Below are 13,847 nucleotides of genomic sequence, written 5' to 3'. Positions count from 1 at the left end.
CATTCATCGTATCAGGGGCATACTTAGACAACTGGCCGAACATAAAGAAATACTCTTTCACTATCATCGAGCCCTGCCACAAGTTTACAATCTCCTCTACCTTAGTTTCTCTCATCTCATGTGGAAAGAACCTATCTAGAAATACATCCTAAAATACCTGCCAACTCATAAGAGCTGCATTCACACCTCTACCATTCTTCCACATAACCACCCAATCATATGCTATATTCTTCGATCTATAGGATGCCAACTTTACACTCTCCTCTTTAGAAATATACATAATCTGGTGATCTTCCTCACCTCATCTAAGTAAAGTTGTGGGTTCTCACCTACTTTTGACCCAAACAACTCAGGCGGATTCATTCTCATGAAGTCACGAATATTGGCTGTTGCTAAATCCCCATTCTGCTAAAGTGGGACTGCCGCCTAATGGTTGCCCTGAATATTGGCAGTCACAGCCTGGACCAAATCCTGAAAAGCAGCCCGAAATTTAGCATGGGATGCATTCTCATTCAGAGGATCAGCAGGTTGGGGTGGTTGGTTATTATTTTTGCGGGCGTTAGCGCGACGAGGAGGCGGATTCAACTGTCACATAAGAGCACAAGTTAAAATAAGATAGAAATATTGTAAGCATGATAGATCATGAAAGAAAGAGATGATTTCCTAAAAACATCCCGTAACCTCTTGCTCATAAATGTGGTGCGCTTCACACTCATGATTAAGACTATGTAACACGGCTTGTATGATTCCCTAGGACTCTTATAACCTTAGGCTCTGATACCAAGTTTGAAATACCCCAAAAATGTATCTCGAGATGTCACACGGTGTTCAAGACTACGTGTAGTCTCAAGCTAATCCTATAAGCCTTCTACTAAATTTGAATACTCATAATAGAGAAATATAATCATAAAATCAATGGGGAAGTCTATCTAATCTAAGATGAAATATTTGAATATAATATCTAAAAATATTAGACTCAAAGTTTGAAAAAGTAATACTATAAATCTAAACTATGTCTAGCAGTCTGACAAGCCTCTACTACTAATAACTAGAGAGTCACTGAGACAAACTGAACTGTCTGAAAATACTGCATCATCTATACTAATAAGCTGAAAAATTGAATAACTGGGTCCCTGACCTATGAGAACTCACCAACTGCCGGGATACGGATATAGATGCTTGAAATCACTCATGCTTCTGAAACTGAGCACCTGAACCTACATTATGAGATAATTTAACACATAGACGTATATGTGGATCAGTACTTCTGGATTGTACTAAGTATATAGGGGTGAATACATAAGTAAAATAATGTCTCAACATTATCATAATTTGTAAAATAATGCATGCTAAATGTAGATGACTCACATAAGCTAGAATATCTGAAAACTAAAAATCATAATCATGAATAACAAAACATGTTGCATAAATCTAGTGAGTCATAACATGTAGTTTCTAAAAGTTGTACTGGTATTCTGTCTTTAAATCATGTTGTCTAAGTGTAGAAAGGAGTCACTTCTATATCTGTATACTGAAATCTGAAATCTCATAGCTAATGTCATATTTAAACCAATATCTGAATAAAATTGTGAGCCTTTGCACTTAGTTTCTAAAAGTTGTTCTGTAAGTCTTTGCTATTATGGAGGTTCTTCTAACCGATATACACTATGTGAGCTATCATAGTATCCAACGTTTATCTCCCTTATGGGAAAACCTCACATTGGGGAGAGGTGTTATACTTTTATCAAGGAGCATAACCTAATCTAAGTGATCACATCTGTATCTGCCATCCGTATAGAAATAAGAATAATCTGATAATTTGAACCTACGTTGGCTCGTAGTTTTGGGGCATGTGAACATACCCAACTCAGTGCTAAATACTACTCCATTTAATTTGTATGCTCATTCTATTGAAAATTCACTTTAAAAACTAGTATAATGGTTTATAATGAAAACCAACTGTCTATCAGTTAATTTAAACTGTAACTAAAATTGTAAAGTGGATTCCATATCTGAACTAAGATCAAAAGATCAATTTTTTTATCAAAATCTAAAAAAAAAAAAACTAATCATGGAATACTTAAAGCATAGTCATTCTTGAAATATCAACATTCAAACTAGGGCTTAGTAACCCATGCATCAAATTCATGTCAAATCATCATAAAGTTCATGCTTGATAATGAAAATATTGATAATTCAATTCTAAATTTGGAAATTATTGTAATACGCATAAAAATGCGAAAGTGGACATGAAATTCAATATGTAAATCTCTCAAAATCTCATAATCTTCAAATAATAATAAGCGGGTATAAACCCTAAACTGAAATTCATATAATTTCATATAAAATTCAAGTTTAAAACTAATTTTGGGCACCAGGATGAAAGAATTATCCTTGTTGAAAACCCACATACCTTAATTGATGAAATTGATAAAGAAGCTTGAACTTTGATTTCCTAGTTGTGCTTTTGAAGATTGATTCTTAAAGTTCTTGAATTGAAAATATTTAATTTTGAGTTATCTTGAAAAAAGAATGATGGAATTTGGATTTCTTGGGGATTAAGAGTTTATGTTCTAGAATTTCTTTGTGAGAAATTATGTGGAACGTATGCATGTAATGCTTAGAATAGGTTAAATTTCTTATTTTTCATAATTTAGGGCTTGAGAAAATGACTAGATTGCCCTTTGTAAAAATTAATCAAAATTGGAGAAATCCCAATTTGGCATACCACCATGATGCGCCGTTATCGCGGTGGCTTCACTGAAAAAGGGACAATTGCCATTTTGGGCTCTGGAGCGACGCGGCGTAGTCGCGTTGCATCACTGAAAAAGGTTGAGTGCCATTTTGCACTCCACCGCAACGCGGTGTCTGTCAATTGGGAATTTTGACGCGATACAGGCAAATCGTGTTGAGCTTCTGTAAAGGGACAAACGGGAACTGGAACTTCTCCGTGACGCAGGCTAATCACGGTGCTCCACTGGAAATCGAACAATTGTGAATTTGTCTTTCACCGCAACGCGGTGCTTATCGCAATGTTCTACTGCTTTCACTAAAATCACCATAACTTCTTAATTGAGTATAGGATTGAGGCAAAATTGGTATCGTTGAAAAGCTAATTTTATTATATACACATTAGTGGGTTTAGAGCTGGAAAATTCTATACGCATCAAGAGTTATACGCTTTTGAAGTTAACCCTTGACACATTAGGAGCTAAACTGAGCTAAGAAAAGTACGGGGTATTAAAAAGTCATTCTCTAGTAATCATCTACAATAGTTAAAAAATATTTGAAGTTATAAAAAATATACACTTTATAGGACCCCCAGTGTCTATATGTAACAAATCAAAGCAACTTTCACTGCTGAAAATACTATTAAGAAAAGGTAATCTTTTTTGCTTTGCACATGGGCAAAGTGTACAGTTGTTCATAGTATTAGTAACAACATTCAGATTCAACTTGATTAACTTGTTAAGCACAAAACTAGAGACATGACCAAATCTTTGGGGCATAAGACTAATATCTAAGTGTGCAAGTGACTTATTATGATTGGAAAAAAATGAATAGATGTCAAACTGATAGCTTCTTCATCTATACTGCTTGAAAAGATGTAAAGTCCTCTATTTAATCTATCAATCATCTTCACCTTGCCACTGAAGAGCTCTTGAAACAGACAAAATTCAGGAAATAAAGAAACCAAGCAATTTAATTCTTTCGTTAGTCTAGCCACTGATAGGAGATTAAACTTAAATTCAAGTATATATAATATTCCCAACACTATATTGTCTATTGCAAGAGTAATTGACCCTGTGTGTAACTAATGCAATCCTTCCATTAGGAAAATGCACATTCTTTGGTGTTACCATTTTTGTCACAGATTGACTATCAAGTAAACTTAGGCCAAATACTATGTGATTGATAGCACCTGTATCTACTATCCACTCTACATTTCTCTTATGAGCTGATAGAGCATACTGGATACCTGCAACATTAGCACATTGTGTTCTTTCAAAGTTGATGCTCAGGAACTGCAACACTTGGTTATACTGATCTCTGGTTATTGTGCAAGGTTGATCTATATGTGCTTGAGTCTTGACTTCTGAACACTTCCCTGGATTAAACATTACCTGTCCACCAGTATGAATACTAAGATTAGCAATGCCTTGAGTACCATAGCCTTGACCTTTAGTAGTATAACTTTGATCATTTGAATAGTAGTTCTGAGAAACCCCATCCTCATAAACAACATTATGAGCTAAGTTTCTTTCTTTCTTTTTGAACCTTGAATCTTGAGGATATCCAACCAATTTGTAGCAATTATCCTTAGTATGTCCCTTTATTTTACAAAACTTATAGAAGAGGTTGTTGTTTTTCTTGAACCTTGATTGACTTTCATTATTTCTAGAGTACATTACACCATTAAATGAGCCATGAGAACCTTATGAAATAGCAGGACTTGATCCCAGCACACTAGCATTCATACTAACTAATTGACTTTTATCACTTAGAATCATTGAGTAAGCTTGATTGACACTAGGGATAGGATTCATCATAAGAATCTGACTTCTTGCATGTATGTATAAATCATTTAACCTCATTAGAAATTAAAACAACTTCAGTTTCTAAAAATGAAGAATATATTTTATTGAACCCTCACAAGAACAACCAGGGGATGGAACAAGAGCTTCAAACTCTTCCTACAATCCCTTCAGTTTAGTGTAGTACATAGATACAGAACAGATGTCGTGGCTTAAATTTGTAATTTCTTTGTGAAGATTAAACATTCTTGATCCATCCATTTTATTGAACCTTTCATACAAATCATCCCATACTACTTTAGAATTTAAAGCATACATTATGCCTCCCAAAAGAGCTTTAGACACTGAGTTCATAATCTAAGAAAAGACTATGGCATTAACCCTTTCCCAATTCGACTCTAATCGTGGAGAACTTTCTTTCTTGCATGATCCATCAACCATCCCTAATTTGTTTCTACCTAACAAGGCTATTCACATTGATCTATATTAGACTGACTAGTTTTCAACCCTAGTTAAGTGAAATGAAATGATTGGAATACCATTTTCATCTAATGCGTGCAAAAACAAGGGATGATTGTGATCAATACTAGCTGGAACTCCAGCACCACTTCCAGTTGCATCTGTAGAATTGCTAGTCATTCTTGAACTCTTACAATTGACGTACAACAATTTCTTGAATATGACTTCAGAATGCTATTGCAGAATTTCAGAATCAAGCAACAATATATTGCTATGGGCTCTGATACCATGTAGTTTTCCAGTGAAACACTCAAGTGATGTAATGACCACAGTAGAACAAGAAGAAGGAAGAAATATGGGTTCTTGATGAACTAGTGAAGGAAGAAGAAGCAGATTGAGAGAGATCAATAATAGAGAAGTTTTATTCCTTTAATTTGTATATCTTGTTGTCTTGTTTGTACAGATGTGAGAGTATTTATATAGTTCACAACTAACTCATCTATCCTCAACTTGAGTGGTTGCTGACTCACTAATTATAATAACTAACTCTGTGAATACTAACCAACTTAACTACTAACTAACTTTGTGAACTAATGGTCAATTAACAAAGTAGCCTTCATCTTGTACTCACTGGTTTAACTAACCTTAGCATCACCTATATTAACAAAATGAGTTGGCTTATTAAATGAACTAGATAACAAGTCAAACTCAATACATTCAAATAAAATCTAAGTGTCTACACTTTGTAAGTAAATGTAAGCATTAATAGATGAAATTCCAGGTAATTAGTTGTTAATGGTTTGATTAATATAGAGAAAGACCAGCCTACTTTGTATGTTTTTACACTTGGGAAAAATGGAACATGTTATACTTTTATGAATAGAAAAATGGGAAACTTTTACTGATTCATATTTTTTTGAAACTCTAGATTATGCCGTATATTGATCTAACTAATTAAAGGACCTAATTAGTAATTCATCTGCACATTTTAATTGGAGATGTTGAAAAATATTATTGGATTGGACTTGTATCCACTCACCATTATAGTTGTAGGGAAACAAGGTTTATCTAATGTTTCTTGTGAAATTCTTTATATATAATCCTTTAAAAAATATCTAGATTATATGAAGGTGGATTCAAAATTATTAAGCTTTGAAGGTTCAAGCTTTAAGTTTTTATTGTTGAACTCATTATATTCTTAAAATTATGCATTTATAGCTATTTTTTTGAAATTTCATATATTTATACTCCATATTAAAAGTACTAGGTTCAGATGAATCAGGCATTCTAACTGCATCCACAACCATGAAAATCAAGAATTCTGTCACTTTGTGATAATTATTACCAACTGATAATTTAAATTGTGAATATTCAATATTCGTTTCCAAAAAGAAATCGTAAATCTTCCAAGTTAGGATTTATAATTTAAAAAATACTAGAAAAGGTATGTCCTTATCTCGATCTTCTTGTCCTATTTCATTCCTACTTAGCTCATTGGCTTGGTTAAAGAATTTCACTTTGATGATGGCAGATTTTGTTTGGCTTCTTCTTTTATGATACTAGTGATGTATCCCTTTTTCTTTTACTTTCTCTTTATCTTTTAAAATTACTTTATTTTAAATGAGATATGAAAAATTAGTTAAAGATTGAAGAATTTTGTTGGATGGTGATCTAATTAGTTTATATTGTTTGGTTATTCTATTACAAACTTGGAATCCTTCAATTATGCTTCTAATTAGTTAAATGTATACAACATTAGTTATAAATTTTTTTTTTTGGTAATAGGGATATATATTATAGCTAAATAAGAGAGTTAGTACAACCCAGTAGCAACATCTTAGTCCGGCTCCAAATAATAAGCATCATGACTAATCAGTTCAGAGTTATTTTTTCTAATAAATTGAGTTCCTAATATGTCTATCCAAACGCTATCTAATGCATACACAGGAGGAACTGCAAAAATCTGGATGCTTTCTAAAAATTTCCTTTTTGCTCCTTCCTTAGCCAGGCTATCAACAACTTGGTTTTGCTCCCTAAAGCAATGGATCAATGGTGGATGCCCCAGTCTTCTCAGCGCTAACCTGTATTCATGAAGAATAGGATCACAATGTAAGTTTCCATTTTTTAGCATATGAATAATCTGTTTGGAATCAATATTGATTTCTATGGGAATGAGGTTCTGGTTTTCGACCAGTTTAAGTCCTTCTAGTAGAGCTAGAAGTTCCATTCTATTATTGGTGGGAATGTGGTATCCTTTAGAAAATCCCAAGATCCAGTCACCCTTGTTGTTTTTAATGACCCCCCAATTCCTTCAATTCCTGGGTTTCCTAAGTAAGACCCGTCGATATTAAGCTTGAAAGTCCCCGAAGTGGGGGGAGTCCATTTAACCATAAAGGAGGTTTGGTGGGTTTGGGAGTTGGTGGTTATGTTGTTAAGGATTAGCATAAGCTTTGGCAGAGAGGGGTTTGATGTTAGAGTGGTTAAAAAGTTTATTATTCTTGCAGATCCAAATTTTCCAGAGACAGAAAGACAGGAAGGTAGCAAAGGTGATGTAGTTGTCAATCTGTATTCCTGTAGCCCAATTCCAAATGATCCCTAGAATGTTTTGGTTGTGAGTGTGGAGATTGTTGGGTCTATGGAGATTTAAGTGGTTGAAAAGGTCATTCCATAGGCTGGTATTTTGCTGGCATTGTCAGAAAATGTGAGTGAGGTCCTCTAGTTGAGTGGCATGGTTAAAGAAATAAGGATGGATACGGACTTTCATCTTGATCAAAGTAAGGTTACAGGGGAGTCTATCATGGTTAAGCATCCAGAGAAAATGTTTGATTTTGTTAGGGATCTTCTGGGTTCAGATCCAGCTGAAGCATTTTTGGTGGGGGGTATGATGATTAGGCACTCTTGCTACTGAAAATCCCATTTCTATTGATCTCCCAGATGGGATAGTCAACTTTGATTTTGAGGGAGGGAAACAGATTATTATTTATACAATGGATAATGAAGTTTGGGAGCTCAAAAGGGAGAGTGGTGAAGTCCCATATACCATTCCTCCAAAGATCAGAGACAAGGGTATTTTGAAAGTTCTTAGGCATAGGTCCATGGATGATAGTGTCAAGGGCTGGGGTGTTAGGGATCCATCTATCATTCCACACCCTGATTCTGTCACCATTATGGATGATCCAAAGGGAGGCCTTCCTACAGATTTGTTGGCCAATGGTGATACACTTCCAAGTTCTAGACACTGATTGTTTTCTGCTAAGGGTATTGGAATTATACTTGTTGGTCAGAAGCTTAGCCCAGAGAGAGTGAGGGCTGCTGGTGAGTCTCCAAGCAAAAGCTGCATGGGAAGTGGTATTCTTGTCCTCGACTCTTTAGATTCCCAAACCGCCTTTGTGTTTAGGGGAGGTGACAATGCCCCAAGTAAGCATATGCATCCTTTTTCCTAGAATTAGTGGTGCCCCAAATAAAGTCCCTTTGAACTTTATCAATTTGTTTATGAATATTTAGGATAGGAAAATATATTACATCACATGGTTAGGGACACTGTTGAGAGAGGTTCTGGCAAGAGTGGTTCTCTCATCTTGGTTCAGTAATTTGATTTTCCATCCTGCTAATTTAGCTTTTATATTATTAAAGATGAATTGAGAGTCTGCATTAGTAGGTTTTTTATGAAAAATAGAAAAACCAAGGTACTTTCCAAAATTGTCTCCGAATTGGATTTTAGAGTAAAAACAAGATTGTTAACAGTGGAAGAGGAGACATTCCTGGAGAAGAGGATTTTTGATTTATTTTTGTTGATCGTTTGACCAGAGTACATGCTGAAACTATCCAAGGTTCTTTTGATGGTCTCACAGTTTTTAGGATTTGCTTGTGCAAATAAGATTAATTCATCAGCAAAGAATAGGTGGAAACCTTGGGTCTCCTCCTCCTGGTTTAGATGGGGTCCCAGTTTAAGCAAGTCCACCTCATGATCTATTCTTCTGGAGAGAAGTTCCATGCAAAGGATGAATAAGTAAGGTGAGAGTAGGTATCCTTGCTTTATCCCTCTTGAAGGTTGGAAAAACTGAGTTCTTGAACCATTAATGAGGATAAAGATAGAGGAGGTAGAAATGCAAGACATGATTAGATTGCTGAGGGTTGGAGAAAAGTTAAAAAGTGGATGGCTTGCCTTTGAAGGACCATCCAATCCTATCAAAAGATTTTTCAAGGTCAATTTTGAGGATCATGTTTCCTTTTAACCCCTTCATTTTTTAGAAATGACTAATGAATTCTTGGACAATAATGGCATTGTTAGAAGCTCTCCTATTGTTCAGGAAGCTAGCTTAAGTAGGGCCAATCAGATCTGACAGGAAGGATTTGATTCTATTGGCAATCAATTTGGTGATGATCTTGTCTTGAGTGTTGCAGAGGCCAATAGATCTAAAGTTTTTAAGGAAGGTGGCATTAGGGCACTTGGGGATCAAACAGAGGTAGGTGGAGTTTACCTCTTTATCCATGGTGGAAGAAGAGAAAACTTGTGTACAAAAGGACATGAGTTGAGGGTTAATCATATCCCAAAACCTTTGGAAGAAGAGGGGGTGGATTCCATCAGGGCCTGGGGCTTTTGAAAGTTTTAAGTTGAAGATAATTTTTCTAACCTCAGAGTAGGAAGGTGGTTTTTAGAGAAAGGCATGGGAACTCTCAGGAATAGAGCCTCTAGAAGAGGGATTTTGTTGGGTTCTGAAGTGGGAGGAGTGGTAATCATTAGTGTAGAGAAGGGTGTAGAAGTTTTGGATAGAGGAGTGAATTTTCTCTTGAGAGGTGATCCAGGTTTCTTTATCATCCTTAAGAGAGTTGATTCTATTATTTCTTCTCCTATTAAGAGTAGTACTGTGGAAGAATCTTCTGGATTTTAGTCTCCAAAAGTTACATTCAAGCCTAAGGATGTCACTATAATCTCTAAGCAGGTTGTTTTCAAGATTGTGGAGGAAGTGGCTAGTAGGATAATGAGAGTTTTTTTGAATGCCATCCAGTCTACTAAGAAGTTTTTTTTCCTGGTGAAGATGTTTCCAAAAACCTCTTTGTTCCAGGAAATAAGTTTTTCCTTGAGGTTAGAGATTGAGCTGGTGAGGTTATCTCCAGTAAGGAAAGCAGATTCAACAAACCTGGGAAAGTCAGGATGTGAACATCAGATGGTTTCCATCTTGAAGGTTTTGTCCCCAATGGTTCTCTAAGCAGAGAGGTTTACAAGGAGAGAACAATGATCAAAATGGATCCTAGGCAAGTGGGTAATCTGGGATTCAGGGTAAATATGAATCCAAGAGTCATTAGCAAAACATTTATCTAACCTTTTCAGAATGAGATCATTTCTATTCCTATACCTTTTATTGGTCCAAGTAAACTTGCTCCTCTGGAAGCCTACGTCTACTAAGTTGTTGTGGTTTATGAATTTCCAGAAAAGGTTGGATCTTTTAGAATTTATAGGATTGCCCCCACACTTATCTTGGGTTTTCATGACTTCATTGAAGTCACCATCCACAAGCCAACCAGTTTTCCCATTCTCATTGATATAGTCAGTCATGTGGGTCAGTTGGTCCCACAATTGATGTCTAGATCCTAGGTTAGGACTAGCATAAATAATACTGAGAAACCAAAAAGAAGAGGGGGAAAGTACCTTAATAACTACATAAATGCTTTATGGGATTATAGAAATATCATTAATGTTGAGCAAGTCTTCTTTCCACATTAACATTATTCCCCCCGAGAGTCCAATGGTAGTAGATTGAATGAGGCACTCAAAGCCCGGTTCTTGGGTTAGTTGGTGGTGATTAGTCATTCTGGTCTTGAGGAGAGCCAGCATAGAGGCTTTATGGAGAGAAATCATGTCATTGCAATATCTTTTGAACTCCGCATTATTCGCTCTTCGAGCATTCCATATTATGATATTCAACATCATTTTGTTTTTCTGAAGGGAGGTGGGGTCTATCACTATTTTCCCCTTATCTTGCTGACTTAGAGCTTGCTGGGGTAAGTTCACATTGACCATCGACTAGAGAGGGGTCAGAGAGGTCACAAACATCGCCCTAGTCAAGACACTGGGGAGTCTGATTTTCATGGTCAATTTTGTTAGGTTAGATGGGAGATGTACTATCCATATCTTTCTAATCAACTCTGCGAAGTTTAAAGCTATTGGTTTGTTCAGGGTGATGGCTTCTGTGAGAGGGACTTTCATGGAGGCTAGAATGGCCTCTATTTTTTGTTTGTTTGCTGTTAGCATATCCTGGGTTCTTTCTCTTTCCCAAGTCTCTGGAAGAGTAGATGGTGTTTGATTTTATCCCACTGGAGAAGGTGCATTATGCACTCTCAAGAAGGTTGAACCCTCGATCAAGAGCTGGGGATTTACTAGGGGGAAGAATGGCATACTTTGCATCACTAGGTTCAAGGTCCCCGAAAGGAGGTTTGTTGAGAGGGGGGCTTGGGTTTCTTGATTCATAATAGCCATAAGGGTTGATATCCAGAGGTTGTTGCCATATTTAGCTAAGCTCTGGTTCAACGCTTCCCTCACTAGTTGGTCAAAGTACTCTGGATTCTGCACCACTATCTTGACTGGTTTCCCATCTATTACCCCAATGAGAGCAAGTTGCATCTCCTGCATCCCCATTTTCAACCATGAAACTGGAGCATGGTCTAGAGGTAGTGGCTGCGATACAAGTGTTATCGGAGGTGTTGCTTGATTTTCTATGGGATCTGAGAGAATCAGAAAGATTGGAGTGAAAAGGAGGATGCAAATTAAGAGGTTTTTTTTTGCATGTTTTCTTTAAAAGGCCTGCTAGGTATAGGGGTAATGTTAGAGGAGGTAGGGGGTGCGTAGAGGTTGCAGAGGGAGAGGTCATGATTACAGGCGCCGTTAAGTTTCTATAGTCTGTGATTTGACCTTTAAGAGTCATTTTGGATGGTTGTGGAGGGAAATTATCAACACCTTCTGAGTAAAGAGTATTGACGCGATTTGAGGTGACAACCGTTGACTTATCAAGAATTTTCCTCTCAGAAATTCGGGTAGAGGTCTCTTTTAAAATAAAATGGGCCCTATCATTTTTGTGGCTAGCTTGAAGGGCCTCAAAGGCCCTGTTTTCCATTGCTCTGTGTTTTTGGCTTTCGACAGGGCTAGAATTTTGGGCCATGGGATTATGGGAGGGAGATTTTGGTTTTCCCTTCCCTTGGGCTATATCACGTCCAATAGTTGTGGAGACCCGATTTTCCTGGCCCAAGAAGGGATTGTCCTTCCTCACCTTTCTCTTACCATTGCCAGGATCTATGGTGATCCTGCTGGCAGATACCGAATTGAAGTAGAAAATTAGGGGTTCAGTAGACATACCTGGGCTGCCTTCATCTTTGTTATCAACAGGGTCTATATTGTGGGAAAAATTTTTACCTGTCTCCTGAGGATGATTTGTGTGTTTCGGCCTTATCTGACTTTTTTCTTCCTGTTAAAAGAGACAGTTTTCCATTTAGTTGTTTCTGCTCCATCGTTGTGTTCTTTGATTGCTGAGTTTGCTGGATCTTTCTGTGATTTTTCTTAGTTGATTGACTGAGTGGGGGATCTAAACCCACAATCTCCCAAAGTTTGTCCCAACTTTCCGCAACCCATACACAAGATCCCTTCACCTTCGTAGCAGATTAATTGACGGTGGTTCCCTATCCTTATGAAAGTTCGGACCGGTATATCCATTTGAACTTGTACGCATATTCTTGCGTACCTCTCTCTGAGGGTTGAGGAGGTGCATGAGTCAATTTTGAGGAGATTCCCAATTTTTCTTCCGATTCGTTCCAAAATTATTTTATCATAGAACTCAGTTGGTAGGGAGGGTAATATTAGACAAATTGTCGTATATGTAACCTTGGATTTGTTGGGGATGAAGTTAGGCTCCCATTGCCTTGTCGAAACGTATGAACCCATGACAAACCATGGACCCTCATGCAAAATTCTCTTTTGGCTTTCATCGAGTGATAATTTTACTGTGTAAAATTCTTCACCCAAATCAATTAGGATGACCGGTTCATTAATCTTCCATAGATCTGTTAGCTTTGAACGTAGGTACTGGTGATTGAATTTTTTCTTACCCACACATTTTATTATCACCGACTTTCTCCACGGAGAGTATAGCCTGGTCTTATCATCAATCGATAGCTGGATGAAATCGTTTAACTCATTTAGTGAATTGTTCTCATCGTCCGATTGGGGTTCTGGGTTGTAGCATGTGGTGGTTGACGAATTTTTTTCCATGACAACTTCTTTGTACGATTGTTTTGGGGAGGCATCTTACTCCATATTGTTATCATTTGCATCTGGAGGATCCGGTGGTTTTGGCGTCGAAGGAGGGGAGGTTGTGGTATGTTGCTCCGGTTGGGACATCTAGGGGGAGTGTTTTTCTAGAGAGAGAAAACTCTTTTCTTTTGGTTGGGGTTCTTTAGTTATAACTTTTATAATATGAATAAGATATTTAAAGATTTATGGATTACAAGCAAGTAAATATTATTTATTATCGATGAATAAGTAAAAACAAAATAAAGAGAGATTTTTCAAATCTAAATAAACTTAAAATATTTAATCAAATACAACTATTTTAGCAAATGGTCCAAATCCATTAATGTACTATACGAAATATGTTAATTTTATCTTCTTTAATACTTTAAAATCATCCATGTTTTTTTTTTAAAAAAAGAGAGAATTGGCTCATATCTGCTTTTGATTTCAATAGAACTCCAACGTGAATTCGATGAATCTTACATATATGTCAAAATAATTCAAGTCACTTGTAGTTATATTTTAAAATTATCTTCGTTATACTTCGGGTTCTTTTTAAAAGAAAAAAGAAA

The 13,847-nt window shown here is 36.5% G+C and overlaps 1 protein-coding gene across 1 annotated transcript; it reads right to left on the bottom strand.

Moving 5' to 3' along the window:
* Nucleotides 1-6,749: 6,749 nt before the first annotated feature.
* Nucleotides 6,750-13,444, bottom strand: LOC107851792. Its single transcript, XM_016696880.2, has 2 exons — nucleotides 12,403-13,444; nucleotides 6,750-7,075 (listed from the first exon to the last, which is right to left on the bottom strand). The coding sequence occupies exons 1-2, from the start codon at nucleotides 12,495-12,497 to the stop codon at nucleotides 6,832-6,834; spliced, it is 339 nt and encodes a 112-aa protein (XP_016552366.1). The 5' UTR covers nucleotides 12,498-13,444; the 3' UTR covers nucleotides 6,750-6,831.
* Nucleotides 13,445-13,847: the final 403 nt, after the last annotated feature.

Source organism: Capsicum annuum, chromosome 12 (genome assembly GCF_002878395.1).
Source record: "Capsicum annuum cultivar UCD-10X-F1 chromosome 12, UCD10Xv1.1, whole genome shotgun sequence".
NCBI lineage: Eukaryota > Viridiplantae > Streptophyta > Magnoliopsida > Solanales > Solanaceae > Capsicum > Capsicum annuum.
This window is presented reverse-complemented; position numbering and strand designations above follow the sequence as displayed.